Source organism: Hipposideros armiger, unplaced genomic scaffold (genome assembly GCF_001890085.2).
Source record: "Hipposideros armiger isolate ML-2016 unplaced genomic scaffold, ASM189008v1 scaffold_30, whole genome shotgun sequence".
Classification (NCBI taxonomy): domain Eukaryota; kingdom Metazoa; phylum Chordata; class Mammalia; order Chiroptera; family Hipposideridae; genus Hipposideros; species Hipposideros armiger.
This window is the reverse complement of record NW_017731380.1, coordinates 273,142-293,445: the sequence shown is the minus strand read 5'-3', so window position 1 is coordinate 293,445 and position 20,304 is coordinate 273,142. Positions and strand designations below refer to the sequence as shown.

General features: G+C 35.8%; 1 protein-coding gene across 4 annotated transcripts in view; it reads right to left on the bottom strand.

Moving 5' to 3' along the window:
- Positions 1-18,848, bottom strand: part of FAP (fibroblast activation protein alpha) — a 71,246-nt gene extending 52,398 nt beyond the window's left edge. For 3 of the 4 annotated variants that reach the window (XR_002123285.1, XM_019636812.1, XM_019636811.1), the window contains exons 1-5: positions 18,610-18,741; positions 18,195-18,279; positions 2,299-2,397; positions 1,258-1,352; positions 256-330 (exon numbers count right to left, since the gene is read on the bottom strand). Coding sequence is in view for 3 of the 4 variants with exons in the window: in XM_019636812.1 (XP_019492357.1) it covers positions 256-330; positions 1,258-1,352; positions 2,299-2,397; positions 18,195-18,279; positions 18,610-18,615 (360 nt within the window). In the remaining variant the exon portion in view is untranslated. Of the gene's footprint in view, positions 1-255; positions 331-1,257; positions 1,353-2,298; positions 2,398-18,194; positions 18,280-18,609 lie in introns of all 4 variants that reach the window. The other variant, XM_019636810.1, reaches the window with a different exon arrangement.
- Positions 18,849-20,304: the final 1,456 nt, after the last annotated feature.

Genomic DNA, 20,304 nt, shown 5'->3' with positions numbered 1-20,304 from the left:
ATCAGTGCCCCCCAAACAAAGTTTTTCCCCCAGGGGAAAATAGCTTCTACTGCTTGATGATAACCAGAGAAGTATGCTCAATTTTGAATTATTTGTATATGTTTCAGTTATGCTTTATGGGCTCACCTAGAACCCACATTAACTTCTTGACTATTTAGAAATAAACATAGACTCTTGCTTCCTCACACACTTGTAAACCAAACTGTGCATTAGTAGAAGATATAATCAGATATACCCAAATTAAATAGTCAATACCTTTGAATAATCACTTTCTAGATATGCAAATTGCCGATCAGATGATAAGCCATAATTTGAAGCATTCACACTTTTCTGAAATTATGAAGAAGTTGATTAGAATGCAGAACAAATAACAGAGCCATGTTACTTTGTAGTTCTAAAAGAATATCAGATCATTGATATACTCCTACATACATATATCTTCAATGCATTTTTAAAATGTTTATGTAGTACCTACTGTATACAAAGATATTTACTAGACACTATGGATGTCTAGACACTATAGTAAAAAAGATATACTTTGTGATTTCAAGAAGCTTATAGTGATAAACTTGTAAATAAGTAACTTATATTACAAATTAATTCTATAAAAAAGATATAAATATAGGATTACAAAAACATTAAGGAAGAAGTGATTGAATCCAAATGAGACTATCATTGCTTGCACAGAGAAGGAGAGTGTCATCTGAGCTTGGCTTTAAGACTAGTGGGCTCCTGAGGGTAGACAAAGTAGGCTTGAGCGTCCAGGAAGACAGCGTAGCATGTGCATATGTATCATAGCTACCATTTAGTGAGCATTTTACACTATGTTAGGCACTGTGCTAAGCACTTTCAAATGTTACTTCATTTAATTTTTATACGAATTTAAAGAGATATTATTATTCCTACTTTTCGGAAGAAACTAAGGCATAGTTAGGTTGGTGTAGAGTGGAACCTCAGCCAAGCTTCCACAATTAGTAAGTGACCGTGCTAGAACTTGAACCTCAGTTTTTCCTGACTGAATTCTTAATTTCTATCTCATACTATACTATTTCTACAGAGGAAGAAAGATGCTAGGGGATTTACAGGAGGCAAGAGCAGTAGTCTAGTGTAACTGGAAGAGACGGCGAAAGAACTGCCGTGGGGGTGGAGCTGAGAAGGCAGGCTGGGTCCAAGTCAGTTGCTAAGTGTTTGGCCCATTTCTTGGTCAGTGAAAAGCTGGTAAAGTTTTTTAGGAGGAAGATGATGGTGGATACATACCATGGTGGTATTACTCAAAATGGTATATGATTCTCCTGTTTCAACATTATAAAATACTATGTTATTGTCTGTAGATTGATGAAGATATTCTTGTCCTTTAAACAAGAAGGAAAACAAAAACTTGAAATAATCTCCCTTAACAGGAAATACATATATAACAAAGAGAAACATCTCTTATTTCACAGACTTACTTTGTTTTCCCTCTCTGTCCGGTACATATTGCTTCGCCAGATTTAAAACAGTAAGTAGATGGTGGAAGGAAGAAAAAGATGCTTTTTTCTACTTTCCACAAAAATACCATATTTGCTAGTAGCACCCTTATTTTAACTAGTTCAAGGTGTTTAGAAATAAAATTGGGTTTTCTCTATTACAAAAGGATAAATTAGTTTTAAATGGTATGTTTTTTTGCAATAAAAATATACATATATTTTGGGTTGTGTTCGATTCAGTTAAAAACTTATTTTTTGTGCATTTTATTTTATAAAGAGAAAAATGAAAATATTTAATTTTGGTTGGTGACACTTTAGATATCGACTATAATGTCATAAATGATTTAGTTGACCTTACCATTTGTTTGATTAGACTTATATGACAACATCCTATTTTGAAAAACTGTATGTAAATATCAGTTTTATGTCCCTTAAAGAATTTGTTAGGGTGGAAATTGTCTATTTTTCTCATTATCCAGATTAATGATGGATTTCTTTTTTGGTAAAAGTTTCATGACCTCTCCTAGCTGGCACTTAACTTTCATTCTGAAAACCTGTACCTTATGCTCAAATTATTCTAACCACGCATTCTCAACTTTTACTTTTCTGATAAACTCCTGTTGGCCCAATTACTACTGGGCATATCCAGTCTAAATGATTCTGTCAAAAATGCTTTTCTGGCCACTTGACTTATCTAAACAATTGCTCTTTTTTCCATTTCAGCTGGTTCAGCTTCTGTCACCATAGAGATGTGCTGGCGCTAAAAGCAAAAGCAAAAGCAAAATAAAACATACATCTTAAAACCCAAAGGTAAAAAAGATAATTTACCTACCTGAAATCCAATATGGAAAAAACGTTTTATAGAAAAATGTCCCATTTAAAATATCTTTCAGTGTGAGTGCTCTTGCTGTATTTCCTTCCGAATTATGAACTTTGGGGGAAGAGGAGACAAATTATTACTAAAAAGAATAACTCAAACAAATACTAAGCCCCTCTCTCCTCTGTTCTTCATCATATAATGAGAAAGATCTGTCATTTGCAAAACACTCGTTTATCTCCTGTCTTCATCTCTATAATTATTATCTCCTTCTTTAATAGGTTAACTGAGGCTTAGACAAGTAGATTGCCTGGAAGGGTGGGACAATTTTGAGTGGTGTGAAGGGTGTAGAGAAGGACCATGATGAGCAGCAGGAACATTTTTCTTCAGGCAGCGAAGAATTGTCAGAGAGTTTTTTTTTTTTTAAAGATTTTTTATTGGGGAATTGGGGGGATGGGAACAGTGCCGGGGAATTGGGGGAAGGGGAACAGACAAGTTGCTGTCGTTTTGTTCTTCAGTCTAGTTATGGAGGACATTGCTTCACTGGCCCAAGTTGGCACCATCATTGCGATCTTCCCGGGCGAGACACATCAGTCGCTGGCTTCTGGATGGCCGCTCACTGTGGCTGCTGGCTGTTCATGCTGGCTGCTGGCTACACACGGTAGCCCATGGCAACCCACTGCCACAGGGGCTGCAGCCTACACTGTTGCCGACGACTCACAGCAGCCCAGTTCCAGGTTGAGCTGTTGTTCAGCATCTTAGCTGTGGAGGTCAGTGTCACTGGCCCTCATATGTGGGATACGACCCAGGGCCCTCTGGCGTCCCAAGCCAGTTCTTAACCATCGCGCCACTCGGCCGGCCCTGTCAGAGAGTTTTAAGAAGGAAAATGAAATAAGGTTCCAACAACTCCAAGCCTTGCAAAGCTGGGATTGCAGACTATGTGGGTTTGACTAAATACCTAGCCTCTTAAAGCATTTTACTGCATTTCCTCACATACACCAAGCTTGAATTTCCTATGATGTATCAATGATATATTTTTGCATCCCAGTTAGTCAGATGAGATCAGCCAGAATCCTTACCTTCAAATATCACTGTTTTTATAAACAGAAAGTGGCCCAGGAGAAACGAAAACCACATCATCTAGACAAATAATCTTAGAAATTCCAAGAGTAGAGGTTTTCCATGTAAAAGCCAACCTAATATGGCTCATACACCACAAGTAAATTTCACCTATATTTAAATCCTCCAAAACAATTGAGTTTTTCAAATATGGCTATTCTCAGAACACACTCATTATAGAGCCCTAAAACAGATATTCCAGATGGATAGTATGGCAACCAACTTCCAATCCTCCTTTGTGTCCATATTGCCATTCTCCATCCCTCCCACCTTACCCCTTCTCCAGGCCATCACTTACAGAACCAAAACTTTAAAAAAAAAAAAAAACAATGTCCTATACCTTGAATAGCATTTATGACTCTGGTGTGTGCCATTGTAAAAATAAAACTGTTGAAGATGAGAGCATTATCTTCCTGCTAAACTCTTCCATAGCTTTGCATGACTCTTAGGATAAAGACCAGGTCTGCAAGGCCTCTCTCTCCAGCCCCATCTTGCTCCTCTCTCATTACGTTTTAGATTCCAAACATGCTGTGCCTTCTATTCCTCAAATGCTCATTTCTTTCCAGGGATTCTGCACCTCTTTCCACCCTCTCTTTTCTCCTCCTAACTTCTATCCAGCCTTTAATACTCAATATAAGGACCATTTCCTCTGGGAATTCCTTCCTAACTGGTTTAGGTCTGGCTCCCTTGTTATATATTGTCATAAACAAAGTTCCTTATTTAAAGAGCATTTGTCAGGCCGGCCGAGTGGCGCATTGGTTAAGAGCTGGCTTGGGACGCCAGAGGGCCCCAGTTAGGATCCCACATATGAGGGCCAGTGACACTGCCCTCTACAGCTAAGATGCTGAACAACAGCTCAACCTGGAGCTGGGCTGCCATGAGTTGCCAGCGACGGAGTACGTAGGCTGCAGCCCCTGCTGCAGTGAGTTGCCATGGGCTACCGTGTGTAGCCAGCAGCCGCCGTGAGCTGCCGTCCAGAAGCTGGCGACTGATCTGCCTCACCCGGGAAGAGCGCAATGATGGTGCCAACTTGGGCCAGTGAAGCAACGTCGTCCACAACTAGACTGCAGAACAAAAGGACAACAACTTGTCTGTTCCCCTTCCCCCAATTCCCCAATAAAAATCTTAAAAAAAAAAAGAGCATTTGTCTTGGTTTGTACTCATGTATGTATTTAAGTGATTATTTTATTAATATTTCTATTTCCACTGTTTCTAGAAACAGTCACCATAAGGCCAGAGACCATGTCTAGTTTTTCCTCACTATCATATCCCTAGTGCCTAGTATATGATAGGTATTTAATAAATACTTATTGAATAAACAGATACATGAAATGAAGGATAGTGGGTGGGTGGATGGATGGATGGATGGATGGAATTTGTGCCCTTTTCTTTACAGAATGGTTCTACTACTAATTCTCTGTATGGCTTTGGTAAGTCAATCTCTGACGCCACAGCTTTTTCACCTATAATGTAAAAAACTGGACTATAAAATGCTGATAATACCTTCTAGTGCTATCACATTAAATTCTGAAATTTGAGACTCAACATGTTCTATTAACCTTATAGTTACATAAATGTACTGCCATGTGGTAAGAGCCAATTGACCAACTGGATAATAGCATCTTCTGCTATTTTAACTGATTCACACTGAATGATGTATACTCCACACACTGGATTAGGAACATGAATTATTTTTTTAATTTACTAAAAATTACTCTGGTAGCTATAAGAACACAAGTGACTGGTAAACCCCTTTGCAACCAGACAAACAAAATACTTAATAACATTAGGTTATTCTATTTTTAAAAATGATCATCTTCTTACATTCTCTTAGAATCCTAAGTAAAGTTGTGCATGCCATACAATTACTTATAATGAAAGTTTCTCTAGTTAATTAAATGGTCTTGAGCAAAATCCATATAACTTATTTTATAATTCCCAACCAACGACTAACATACCATTTTACTACAACAGGTTTAGAATAATTGCTAAGCATTTTAATTCAATTTTATTTAACTCTCCAAAAAGCAAATTACAACTGGTTTCTAATGTAATAAAGGGAAAGTTCTAACACTATTATTTGCAGTGGAAATTGTTTTCTTTTTGAGATACATTTAATTTGTATCTACACTATCCTGAACATATAGATTTAAAATTTAGTGAATCCCTTTATTGTGAATACCCCAAAAAACTAGATAATTATTTTGTTTTTTAAAAAACATTTTTATATTAATTCAATAAATAAGTATAACTTCAGTAAATTTTTTTTGTTTAGCGTAAATAATGCTTTGATTTTGGCTAATGACTTGTATAATAGGTTTTCCTATTTAATCTTGCATATAATTTTCTTTACTTGTAATTATGCTTAACTAAGAAATTCATAGCTAAAATTAATCTTGATTTTTATAGACCGTTAAGTGATCTAATTCAAGTGAAGCAGTTAGTTCCATGGTTGACACATGATAAGCCATTAATACATGTCTGCTTTGGTGATTGTCATAGTTTATCAGTATTCTTCAAATAAATATTTTTTGACCAGTGATCCCCAAACTAATTTGACCAATGGGATTTTTTGGTTTTGGTTTTTGAATATCTACTAAAATCACAGTTTGGGAAAAGCAGTTCCAGATTAGGCTATTAACATATACAATTAATGTTTATTTTTATTTCAATACGGAGAAACTTAGTTGTATTTGAAACATTTTGGCCTTCGTATGACTTTATAACTGAAGTATCACAGTTACAATCAAAAACACAGTTAATACTAACAATATACATATGGAAAAATAAAATTTATTGAAAAACAAGAGTCTCAAATTATTTTTTTAATCCCTACTCATTTTCCTTTTCCTATCAATAATCCTGCTGATCCTTATTAGATTTCTCAAAAAGATTTCAAGGATTAGCTATTTATTCTTTTAGAATCTCTAATTTAGATTATCCATGAAAGTTATAAGAGAATATATTTCATATTACTTCCTAGTTATTCATTTATTTTAAATGTGTTCATAGTAGCTATAATGCCAATAATCTTTACAGAGAACTTAGCATATGTCACATTATGACTCAAAATATCTGTATAGCAATTTTATCATGTATTAATTGTACTACTAATTACCACAATGATAATAAGCCCCACCAGCACCCAAGAGGTAATGAGTAGATGTACAGGAAACATGGAGAGGAGTCAACTATATTTATGGCATGCTCATAAGGTCCATGCTCAGGTTTGGGGTAGGCAATTCTTCCTAACCTCACATATATTGCAGCCAGGACTCAGAAGGTGTGATTATGCTGAAGTCAGGCTGAGCTCAGAGTGATATCAAATCAGATGGGAAGAATTTCAACTAGGCATTCTTGTCTTTCTGCTGAAAATGACCACATGTTCATAAATGCAGTGGAGTGATGTGTCTGCTTTGAAAGGTTGCATTAGGTCACGTATTCAGAGTTATAAAATTTACCTAGAATTTCTGATCCAAGCTCTGGTTCTTTGTACATTTAGAAAGATTATACGCATAATAACGTTTCATTATACTATCAATGTTGTCCCCTATATAAGCCACCAGCAAAAATGACCTTCCATTAGGGCTCTATGAAAATGCCATTGGCTTATTGCTATCTCAGCACTTACCTCAATTTATTGAACCTGTTTTGTCTCTATAGTTAAGTGAATTGCATAAGGCGTAGGTCTTTATCCATGAGGTCAGAGTCTGTGATTGTTCTCACTGTTATATGCCCAGCAGTTAGGACAAGGCTTGGCATATAGAGGGAGAACGACAAATATTTATATATATTGAATGAAAAAAAAACATAAATCACCTTGGCAGATTTTGTGTTAGCTTGTTTTCACTAATTTTTGCCCAAAGATATGCCTGTCCTTACTCTCTACCCTCTGGTTCATATTATAAATTTCATGTATACACTCTTGTACTTGGACATGCCCTCAGTTAAATATGTATCAAAATTCAGTCCTTGGAGTTACTTGGAGTGCTGTTTGAAAAACAGATTCCTGGTCCTTATCTCACAGAATCTCTGGGGATGAGGCCATGGGAGTTTTCATTTTTACCAAGCACTGCAGGTGATTCTTCCCCCCAAACTCCAAATTTAGTGATTTCACTGAATCTATTTAGTTCCCTGCACGCTGTACTTATCATTGGAATCGCTCCTTGCCTATAAACTCCTGGTAGGTGGGTGGGGCTGGCCTGCCTAGCAAGTCATACCTCCTGGACATAGACGCCCTCCACAACTAAGTTTTGATAATGGCCTTCAAAGAATGACAATGGTCTTCTGCAATGTTTATGGCCCTATTCAGTCCTCTTGTTCACTCTTGAGGCTAGGTCTGAATAGATTCTTCTTTTAGTACATTCCCTCTGTTAATCCTTGAGGAATGGAGAAAGGGCAAGGGGACTGATTCTGCCCCAGATTAGACTTTACCAAGATTGCAGGGAAAGCATAGCAGTCATTGTTTTCTCGTGTCTTGAATATGTGTGTGTGTGAGTAAATCAGTATAAAAATGTATCTCCCTGGCATCAATCACGCTAAACAAGTTCCAGTCACCTGAAAAATATTCCACTAATAATTACTGAATGAATAAATACATAGATTTTCATTACTCTTTCCAAATAATGTTTCAATATTGAAATACAATCTTTTCATTATTTCGAAAGTTTCATTTTCACATCCATAATTTTCAAACTCTAAAATAGTTGAGCAGAAGTAGAAATGAATTTAGAAAGCATGTCTCTCTTCCATACGTAATTGACACTTGCTTGATTAATGCTTAATTCCTGATAGTGCCCTTATATTGAATTTGGCTCATCTTTAACACAGTTACTCATGCACTACTTAAACACTCTAATTAACTATACTTTAATTATTTGCATTTTCAACTTACTAAAGCAAAGTTGAAAATTATTTCAATTATGAATCTAAGAAATTAAATTCACAGAAATGATTCACAAGTAAGCAATGATTCACTATTCTAATTCTTTCTTAAAACTTTCTGCTTCTTCTTTATTTAGATTCTGTTTCTATTGCTGCCATTTAATTTTCTAGTCCAGAAAAATTGGGAATATGTGTCAGAGAAGAGGGATTTGATATTAGCTCTAATTGTCATCATAAACTAAATGAGAAAATATGGCTTATTAAGGTGGGTACACAAATGGCTGGCAGATTCCATTGTTCTCATTTTTGTACTTGATCTGGAACTGATGCTTATGAGGCCACTCCAAAGAAAGTGACACGGGCTCCCAGGCAAATCGCACTTGTCTTTCTATTGGCTCTGCAGAGATGCTGTCTATGAGGAGGCACCATCTCCGGTCATCGCAGGTCATGTTTGTGTCTGGAGTGAGCACTCAGGGGCAAATATAGGAAGTATTAAGGTTGGAATCTACTATTGACTAACTAATATTGTATTTGGGCAAAGGCTGACAACTTTGAGAAAAATGGATCTAAAGTAGCTTTAAATCAATAACACGAAAGGTTGTAATTTACCAAGTTTTTATAAGTACTGAACACTCTATATGCATGGTCCTAGTAAAGCCTCGCAGCTACTCTCTAAGATAAGCCTATTATTAACTTCATTTTACAGAGCAGCAAATGGAAATTATGGGGGTAAAGGAATTTGTCTAATATAGTACATAACAAAGCTGGGGCTTAAATCCAGCTCCATCTGATTTTAGAGGCTGGGCACTTTATCACTATACTATGATTTAAAATGAAAGCACATGCGTAATAAAACAACAAAAAAACAGACACAAAAATAAGATCAATAACTAAGCAAGGCACGAGGTGGCTAAAATGATTATACTTCAGCTCATCTTCCTCTAAACTCTATTTTAAATATTGGTGTTATTTGGGGCCTGAGGAAGAGCCACTTTCTTCAGCCACCTCACTCTCCCGAGGTTTCTATTGCATATCCCTAGGCTGACTCATCCCCACCACCATTGCCACACCTGATCCCGACTGGATTTCTTCTCTGAATTCCAGACTTGTATATTAAATTTCCTCCTTAACATCTCCATTTTCCTATCTCATAAGCACTTCAAAATCATGAAATCTAAGAATAAAAGAATCCTTTACTGCCCCTCCGGATTTCTCTAAGTCAATGGTACTATCATCCATGCAGTTAGTTCTTCAGTTCAAACACCTGAGAGTTGTCCTCGACCTCCCTCTTCCCTTATCACTGTGGTTCCACACCTAAGCCTGACAACTCTGCCTCCAAAATTTCTTTCTACTGTTTTTCTCTATTTCTACTGCACCCTCAAGGCCAATCCATTTCTCACGAGGTAGGCCATAATGGACACCTAATTGCTCCACCTGTAATTTCATTCCTCCGATTTCATTGTGATGTTGCTTTACGTTTTCCTAATGACTAATGATATTGAACATCTTTTCATCTGCTTATTGGTCATTCATCTATCTGCTTTTGGAAAATGTCTATCTTTTGTCCATTTTTATATTGGGTTATTTGTCTTTTTATTATTTATTTGTTATTATTTATTTGTTCATTATATATTCTGGATGCAAGTCTCTTACCAGGTAAATGATATGTAAACATTATTTTTCCCACTTTGTGGGTAGTGTTTCCACTTTCTTGATGGTATCCTTTGAGATCCAAAATTGTTAAATTTTAATGATATCCAATTTATGTACTTTTCTTTTGTTGTGTTTGCTTTTTGTTATATATAAGAAAACATTGTCTAAGTCAAGTGCATGAAGATTTGTTCCTGTGTTTTCAAACTGTTATAGTTTTAGCTCTTACATTTAGGTCTGTGCCCCATTTTGAATGTGGTGTGAAAAAGAGAGCTCAACATCATTTCTTACATATGCATATACAGTTCACCCAGCATCATTTGTTAAAAAAGTTTTCCCATTAAATTGTTATGGCACCATTGTTGAAAATCAATATACTGTATGAGGACTGACAATTAAGTTCGTGAACTTGTTGCAACGATGTTGCTAACCTTTTTTGATATCAGAGGGATATTCATTATGTATTTATACCAACCAGACAAACAGTTAACCAAGTTCACTATTTGGAAGTGCTGAAAAGGCTCAAAAAGTTAGACGACTTGAACTTTTTGCCAACAATTCGTGGCTCTTGCAGCACGACAATGCACCAGCTTACAGGGCCCTGTCTGTGATGGAGTTTTTAGCCAGTAAACAAATAACTGTATTGCAACACCCTCCCTACTCACCTGATCTGGCCCTCAATGACTTCTTTCTTTACCCAAAGAAAAAGGAAATATTGAAAGGAAGACATTTTGATGGCATTCAGGATATCAAGTGTAATATGATGACCGCTCTGATGGCCATTTCAGAAAAAGAGTTTCAAAATTGCTTTGAAGGATGCCATTGGTGCATAGCTTCCCAAGGGGAATACTTCAAAGGTGACCATAGTGATATTCAGCAATGAGTTATGTAGCATTTTTTCTAGGATGAGTTCTCAAACTTAATTATTTGACCTCATATATGTAAGTCTTTATTTCTGGACTCTCCATTCTATTTCAAAATCTATATGTCTATACTTATGCCAGTGCCATACTATCTTGATTATGTAAACTTTGTAGTAAGTTTTGAAATAAGGAAGTATGATTCCTCTTTGTTCTTCTTTTCCAAGATAGGTATTCTGGGTTTCTTGATTCATTTCCATATGAATTTTAGGATCAACTTGTCAATATCTGCAAAAAAGTCATCTAGGATTTGGATATGGATTGCCCTTAATCTGTAGATAAGTTTAGGGAGTATTGCCATCTTAAAAATATTATTTTTTTATCTATAAACTTAGGATTTCTTTCCATATGTTTCTATATTCTTTTTGTATTGTTTATTGCTAATGTATAGAATTACAATTAATTTTTATTATATTGATCTTGTATCCTGCAACTTTTCTGAACTTGTTTATTAGTCTTAATAGTTTTGTAGTGAATTTCTTAGAATTTTCTATAAATAAAATCATATCTTCTGCAAATAGCGATAGTTTTACTTCTTCCTTTCCAATCTGGATACTTTTTCTTTCCCTTACCTAAATGCCCTACCACCACCAATAAAATATTGAACAGAAGTAGTGAGAGAAGATATGATGCTGTCTTGTTCTTGATCTTAGGGGAAAGCACAGAATCTTTCACCAGTGTGATGTTAGCTGTGAATTTTTTGTAGATGTCTTTTATCAGATAGGGGAAATTCCTTCTATTTCTACTCAGCTGAGGTTTTTTTTATAATTAAAGGGATGCTGGACTTTATTAAATCTTTTTCCTACGTCTGTTGAGGTGATCATGTGGTTTTCTGCCCTTTTTCCTATTAATATGATTAATGATAGTTATTAATTTTTTAATATTAAACCAACCTTGTATTCTCGGCATAAATCCCACTTGGTTTTGGTTTATAATCCTTTTTATATATCGCTAGATTTGGTTTGCTAGTATTTTGTTGAGGATTTTTTCACCTATGGTCATTAGAGATATTGGTCTGTAACTACTATTGGTCTATAACTTCTTTTCTTATAATATCTTTGATGGTTCTGGTATCACAGTAATACTGGCCTTATAATATGAGTTCAGAAGTGTTCTCTTCTATGTTTTAGAAGAATTTGTGGATGATTGCTAATAATTTGTCTTTGAATCTTTGGTAGAATTTACCAGTGGAGCCATCTGAGCTTGGGATTTTCTTTGTGGGAAATTTTAAAATCACTAAATCAATCTTTTTAGTTGTTATAGTTCTATGCAGGTTTTCTATTTATTCTTGAGTAAATTTTGGTAGTTTATATATTTCTGGAAATTTGTCCATTTCATCTAAGTTAACTAATTTTTTGGCATAATCTTTCTGTCTTATTCTTTTAAAGAGTCCTATCACACCAGTTTTTCTACCAAGTATAAAAATCATAGTATGTGTGAAAAAAAATTTTAATTTAGACACTAAGAAATCCTATTATTTTATTATTAATAGAAATAAAGGTCAATAAGAATTGTAAGTTATTCTGTTTTATTACATAATTTTTGTTAGTTCACAGAATACTGAAATAAACAAAAAGCTCTTTGTGTATGTATAATAGGTGATAAAGTTTTAACAGGCTGATTAGTATTTGACTATTGTTTGAAAATATCATCTCAATTTGTGCCTACTCTGTTAGTTATTGCTATATTTTAAGGCTCGCCTTGACTGTCCCTGGTTCTTTTAAACTTTTAGCTCTAATTCCACATCTCTGATTTGAGCTTTAGAACATGTTTTTCTCAAGGTGTATCTATGACTCAATATTCTTGTATAAGTTGTAAAGACAATTTGCTTTGGAAAGCAGAAACAGGTAATCTCCTCTGCATCATGGGAATCATCCAAAGATTTGGATTATTTTCTAAATTGTTTAGAATTTGGCAAAACCCAAAGAGAGTTTGCCAAGATTCATCTTCTGTGATTTTAAAATCCAAGTGCAAATTAGAGAAATATAATCTGCAAAGTTGATTTATTTACACTCAACTGAAAAGCTCTTTTATGTTCATGAACTTTCTAAATCTTTTCCTCAACCCTTTAGATTTCCCCATATTTCCTCCAAAAGAACAGTGAATAAATAAGCTTAAAACTCTTAAGATATTTGAGGGAGTCTGTTTCACAGTTCTAAATGTTTATACTGGGAAAACTTCAAACCTTAAAAACATAGAAACATAGTCGCATCTCCTTTGAAGATGATTTCATCTCACATACAAAAAGTGGATGTTGAGGTTATAGTAGTAGTAATTGTAACAATAATGATAATAATAATAATAATAATAACAATGGATTTCTGCCTAAAATACAGACATTCTAAATGATATTTCTTCTTACAAAATATTGTTTTCTGTTCTATCTCAGTTGTCTGTGATTTCACATATTTTCTGAAATAAATCATATAAGGCATTACTTAGCTAAGTATGAAATCACTATAATTTATGCATTTGTGTGTATAATCATAAATACATATGTACATACACATTTTCCTTTATTACTTTGTTTGCATAATTTTGATGTCACAGCTATCCATCCTCTTTGGTTCCTTAAACTTCCCACTTTCCTGCTTCTAGGTCTTTGTACCTGCTTTTCTGTCTGCATTGAGGATTTACCCCACAGCTTGTGTCCTCCCTGTCCTTAAGGTCTCAGCTCAAATATCATCTCAGAGAAGCTTGCGTTGACCATCCTTGTTATGGACTGAATTTTTATCCCCACAAAATTCATAGGTTGAAGCTCTAACCCTCAATGTGACTGTATTTAAAGATAGGCCCTGTCAGGAGGCAATTATGTTTACATAATCATAATAGAGGAGCCCTGATCCAATATAACTGGTGTCTTTCTCAGAAAAGGAAGAGACATCAGGAGCGCATGTGCACGGAGGTAAGGCCGTGTGCGGACAAGGCAAGAAGGCAACCATCTATAAGCCAAGAAGGAAAGCCTTGGAGAAACCAAATCTGCCTATACTTTCATCTTGGTTTTCCAGCCTCCAGAGCTGTGAGAAAATAAATTTCTGTTGTTTAAGCTATGTGGTCTGTGGTATTGTGTTATGGCAGTCCTAGCTATCTAACACAACCCTCACTCCAGTTGTTCTCAACAGCACTTTTAAGAATTTGAAATATTCTGTTAATTTTTTTGTCTGCTTGTTTATAACCAAACTGTTCTTTCTTAATGGTAGAAACCTTGTCATTCATGCACTAGATCAGTGGCTGATATTTGGAATGTGCTCAATAAATAATTGTTGGACAAATAAACAAAATGTCCAGAAGCCACAGTGGATTGGACATTGTGGATAATGGATAATTATGGGATGCTAATCTCAGTGTTTTTATATTCAGGAGGTTGTTATTTTTAATCCCAAGAGGCATCCTTTACTTTTTTGCCAGTCCAAGGGCTAAAAATCCAACTCAGGCAGATATTGTAAATGAATATGGTATATTATGCATAATAAAATGGAAAGTTGTGGTGTCTGTAGCAAATTGGAGAAAGCATTGCCCACATAAAAATGACTGTTTCTCAGCTGTTACCATGGGCCCAGTACTGCCAGACCTAATATTTGAAGGAAAGCTAAAAATCTAAATTTTTATGTGAAGTCTGATTTTTAAAAATTGGCAACTAATACAAATTTGTATAAAACACAGCAGGCCCAAAACAACAGCAATGGAAGGAAAAGTGTTTAAAGTTAGACAAGAGGACTTCAAGGATATCTGACGCTAGACTGAGTGGTTCTTTCACTGAGAGGTGCTGAAAGCATTGCCCAGGGGACCTTTTAATTTCTCCACATTGCATACCCCTTCTTCTTTTTCTTTCACTCAGCTTTCTTCTCCACTCCACCCCTCCCCCAACTTCCTTTATCTTGCTCCTTCGTTTCTTCTTTCTTGCTCTTGCCTTAGAGCTGCTGATATCCTGTATCAGTGCTGGGCACACAAAAGTTTCTGAAAAATTGTTGTTTTTGATCCAAGGAGGTGGGGGGTAGGAACAGGGATTATACCCAAGGATAAAGACCTCCTACTCTCAGAGTTAAGAAGAACATAGTTGAAATTGAACTACATCTCACAGAAGGGCCTAGCTGTGATCTTTGTGTGTATATGTATAGGAGGATGAAGAATACGATAAAATTCTAGCTATCATTTAGTAAGTAGCTACTGCATGCTAGAAATTGTAGAAAAATAATAGCTCATATTTATTAAGTGTTTGCTCATCACCATGTGAGGAACTCTACACTCAACAGAATTCCAGGAGAGGGCAGATAACTCCTATGTTTTCTTTAACAAATGAATTTTACAACTTCAGATCCAGGAATTCAGAAAGTATGAATCGTGAAACCAGGCTATATAAAATCAACTTTTGAAATTCTGGAGCCTCTGTCACCTCTGTAAATCTCTTGAAACAAGGTCTGTGTGTTTGGGGTTGGCAAAAAACGAGGAGAAGGTGTGGAGCTTAATTTTCACTCTCAGCCTGGTTGCATCTTCACACAGGAAAAGTGGTGATGCTTGGGAAGAAGATAAAAAATGAGTAGAGGCAGGAAAATAGAAAAGGAATAAGTTAAAGGGTGTAGGCTGAGGCTACTGAGTATAGCCTGGGACTGAGGGGCAGAAACCCATTTATGTTCTCCACTTAGTGAAAATAGAAATGGGAAATTTTGAAAGTGTCAAAAAAGGTTGTCCCTTATTTTTACTATTATGTGAGTGATCTAAATGGACCTTTCTCATTTCACTACTACATTTTCCTATTTGTTCTTAAAACCTTGCCTAAATCCTCCACAGCTCTTTTAATCCTGAGGCTGGTGTTCCTGAGACCCTCTACCTCCATGAAAAAGCCCCTTTCTTTAATTTTTTCACTTAGACTTGGTGGGAAATGACATAAACCCTGACCCTATTGTGGTGATGGCCATGCATCCATACTGGGTTCTCAACCTGCCTTTCAGGGTACCCTAGACTGTTGTGCCTTTGTTACATCAACAACTGGCACAACGATGGGCAGGTAGTTAGTGGAACTTAATTCATTACTATATAAAGAAATGATTGAATGTTTCTTAAGCAGGTCTTTAAGTTTCTCAAAGGAAGACTGTTCTGCTGGCACATAAATCCCCCATGGGCTAAGAAGAGTACGAGGGCTTCTAAGGCAAATGTGAGGTAACGGGATTTCTAGGGAAGGCGAACTGGAAGCTGACTTGGCTTTCAAAACTCTGTTCCTCCTCCTCCTTCCTCCTTCTCTTCTCCTGCCTTGCCATCTTAGATCCTATTCCCACCAGGCACTGGGCAGGTCTGAGAGTGAGGGCTAGGCCCGAAGCTTCAAACTGAAGATGATTGAGGAGTGGGATGTGAGAAGACAGGAAGTCAGAAGGATCCTCTTAACACTAGGGCTCCTTATACCATTGACGCCAAGGGAAGAAGGGCCTCAACCCTGGTGCTGCCCAGGAAAGTAGGGGAGTGAATAGTCCCCAGTACAAGCCATTTAAGTGACATTCTGAGAAGTTTGTCCCTCAATTTAGAATAGAAAGAGAAGGATATGGACAAAAAAATATAATTTTCAGTTTTTTTCATGATTTTTTTTCTGTTTCTAAATGAGTACTAAAATTTCACCTACAGTTTAATTTGATTACCTCTATCAGGAAATTACTTTGCTCTGGGAATTAGGTTGTTTAAAACAGAGAGCTATGTTATAAATGGCATAAGATTTTTATAATCTATGTACTTTATAACACAAATTTATGTGCCTATTATACATGTCTAAACTTGAGAAGAGGGTCAGGATTGGGGTTATATATAATTACACAAATATCTATGTGTGCATATACTTAAGTATACATAGATATTTTTATAATTATAATTATTAGATATTTGTGTAATTATATTTCTTATTAGAAATTATTGCTCAAATTCCAAAGTACAAAGAATCAATCCTTAACGGTGGACATGGAATAAGGCTCACCATAAAATCCATACAATTCTGTCCTCAGAACATTTATTTCTGAGGGAGCAAAGTGTTAATTTCAAGTCCTGGGGAATTTCTTTTAAAATCAGGTGCTAATTTTGAATGGGTTCACATTTAACAAGTCACTAGGACCTAATCTGTCACCTGACAATTGCTGGTATGAGGGAAATATGGCCCCAAACCACTGAGGTGAAACACAAATATGAAAACAAATTTAACTTGAAAAATATTAAAAAATGGATGTATACAAGATATCTCAACAGTCTCATAACAATTGTGTGCTAGCAGAGAGCAGGAATAAGGACTGAAGATTAACACTGAAGATACATGAACATTTCCTTCCTCTTCTTGGTTAACCTCTTCATTTTGTAATTCTGTGAAAACCCCATGAGCATTTTGAATTTTTAAAATATTTTTTGTACTTTAATTTTTTAAAGGAACGGATCATTTAGGACTCACACATTCTTTAGTTAAAGGCTTGTCACTGATTTTCCTATATTGGCAGTTAACTTTTAACCAAAGATATTCCCCACCTTAGCTATCATAAGCTTTTAATAGTTGTTCACACAAACTTTTTCTCTTTCCCTAAACCCCCAAACACAAGACCTGTTATTATTGTATTTTTTTTCCTGTTTAGAACTTGAGCTTCTCTTCATAATAGTTTCACCAAACCTATTGCTCTAATATTACTGAATTATTTATAGAGTCTTAATTTAAATTCAAACTAGTCCCATTATCAGTCCATAGTATCCTCCAACTTTCAACAGCAGGAGAGCAATGTTAATCTAAGCACTTTTTAAAAGAATCTATCACTAAACATGATGCTTGCTTAAGAATATTTTGTCTTCTAATTTGAGTGTTTATTGCTACTACATCTAGGACAACAATTTCAGTTTTTCCATACAACTATTCTCAAGATCTCTATTCTAGACTGCCTCCCTAAATTTTTTGAAATACTTATAATAATAATAATAATAATAATAATAACCATAGGTTTTGTTTTAACTTTTCTATTTTTATTCATTTTTACTTTTCACAAGGCAATCCTTGTGAAAAGTAACATTAGTTAAAAATATTGTTTCTAAAGGCCTGTCAAAACTTGTAATTTATCATACAATATTTTGGGGACACATGGGGGTGATACAGAATAGTGCTTAGGTTTTTCTATTGCTGAAATAACACTAGAAATCACTTCCTACCCATGCCTTAAATTCCTCGCTATCTCTGGTTGCACAACAACGTATCTTTGAGCTTAGAAGTCTTCTTAGAAATAACAGAGTTGCTTTGGAAAATAAGCACTTAGGAAATGTTCAACCAGTCATCACCAAGCGTTAGTGCATTTGCCAAGGCAGATAGAGCAAATTAGAGAAAATTCTTACCTCTTGATGGACGTAAGACAATACACATCACCAATAAAGCAAGCACAGCAGAGGTGGCAACTCCAAATACAATTTTTAACCATGTCTACATAAAATAAAGAAAATAAGATATACACACAGTTTCTGCTAAGTAGTAGAAATGGCAAGGTTTTCATTACACCCAAATCCTATTTTTTCTTCCCCACAAAACTTTTGATTGTCTTCCACTGATCTGGCCCTAATTGCTGGAATGTTTCCAGTTCCGCAAGGACAAATGTTTCTGCAATATATTTAGAACAATTTCCCAATCCTAACCCACTCCAGGAAGTATACACTCATGTACAAATCCTCACCTTCTAAACAATAGAAAACTCTGATCGCACTCAATTCAGCGGGCCCTCATTCTTTAGCAGCACCTGAGGCTGTGTATACTAACCTTCATTTTTCCAGATGTTTTTGAAAGTTAGCTAATTCTGACTTCAGAGCGTGGGTCACTAGATCTGTGAAAACCGTTGAAAGGAAGCACGTCTGTCTTCAGAGTTGGAAGCCGAAGCTAGGGCAAGGTTTTTTTCTTTCTCCGGACTTTTCAATACCGTGCCAAATTTCGAAAGATTTCTGTAAAATTAGAAACAGATTTTGGGGGCGTTCTTGGCCTTGAAATGAACTGTGAGTGGCTCAAGGGAGGTTTTACAGCCTTCCCATCCTTGTAAATTCTACACCAACATCTGCTTACGTTGACATACAGAGGTTTTTAACATTTTTTTTTTTTACAAGTTTAAAGTTTCAGTTTCTTCTAGAAATCACTCATGGATGACTTTAACAATTTACTGAGTTTTGTATAACCTTTCTATTTGCAACCAAAAGATGAATTTTAAATAATACAAACTTCCAGGTGTGTACCGTATACATATACATAAATAATTTTTTAGGAAAGGAGGAAAATTAAAGCCACATAAAATTTTGTAAGAAATACACCATATAACTGCACTTTTTTTCTTCCTCTGAGCGATTATGAGGTACTGCAGACAGAAATGCTTCTCTTTCAGCACAATTTCTTTGTCCATATAGCACCATATGCACTTTCAGTAAATACAGAAGTTTAAAAATTCAACTGTCTAAACCCACGACTGCTTTACTTTAAAGAAATAAAATGCCATCTGGTGAAATTTAGTATGGGTTAGGTGTGTATGCACAGGCCAGAAAAATGGAAAAATCAGTAAGAATAATTTACCAGTATTCTCTTGGAAGAATGGAAATGGCTTTGCAAAAGTGATATTTTTGCTTCCATTTTAGAATATCTTCTAAGAGAGAACATTTAATAATTATAAAGCCTTTAAAATATACACAAAAACATCTGAAAAGAAAAGGAAGTCTTATATACAATTTCAGTTTAGCTAAATTCACGTAATTCCCAAGCAATTGGTCAACTTGACAGATCTGTAAAATGGTTGACTGAACTACAAAACAAAAGACAAAACAAAACCATACACACAACAGTTTCTTGGAGTATTCTGGCTGGTTCAATGCTATTTACATGGATAGAGTCTGTGGTTCCACATAAACACAGTTATTAACCTACTGTGCCTTTAGTTTTTCCACTAAAAGTTTTCTTCTTTGGAAGCTTATAACATCCTCAACCTGACTAAAACTAACTTCATGGTGACCTGTCATGGGTTGTTCATGAAAAGTAAGGAGGAAATGTTACTGAAATCCGTTGTTGTTTGCTTTAGTCAAGTAGCCTGGCTACCATGGGAAGCTTTCTCCAGCAAACAGCAGGACGGTGGCTTGTGAACTTCCTCTGAGACATTCTCCAGACAACCCTCCCCGAACTGTCGAGAAAAATGAGTCATTAAGCATTTACTGGTAGAGAGATGTAGTCAGCCGCTTCTAGATGAGGCCCCCCTTTTGCAGTTGATGGGGCCAGCTTTTTACAACCTGAAGCAACCATTAAGAGTAATGTCCAACTATACACTTACGCATCTCCATGTGATTGTCTAAGTTCCTCAAATCTAAGATAAAGGCCACCAGCGAGGTCCCAACTTAACTACTCCCACGTGGGTCCTCTCGGATTAACTGCCTGCTTTGGAAAATTCCCACAGCATGTTCTCAGAAGTTCTGTCCCAGCCTGCCA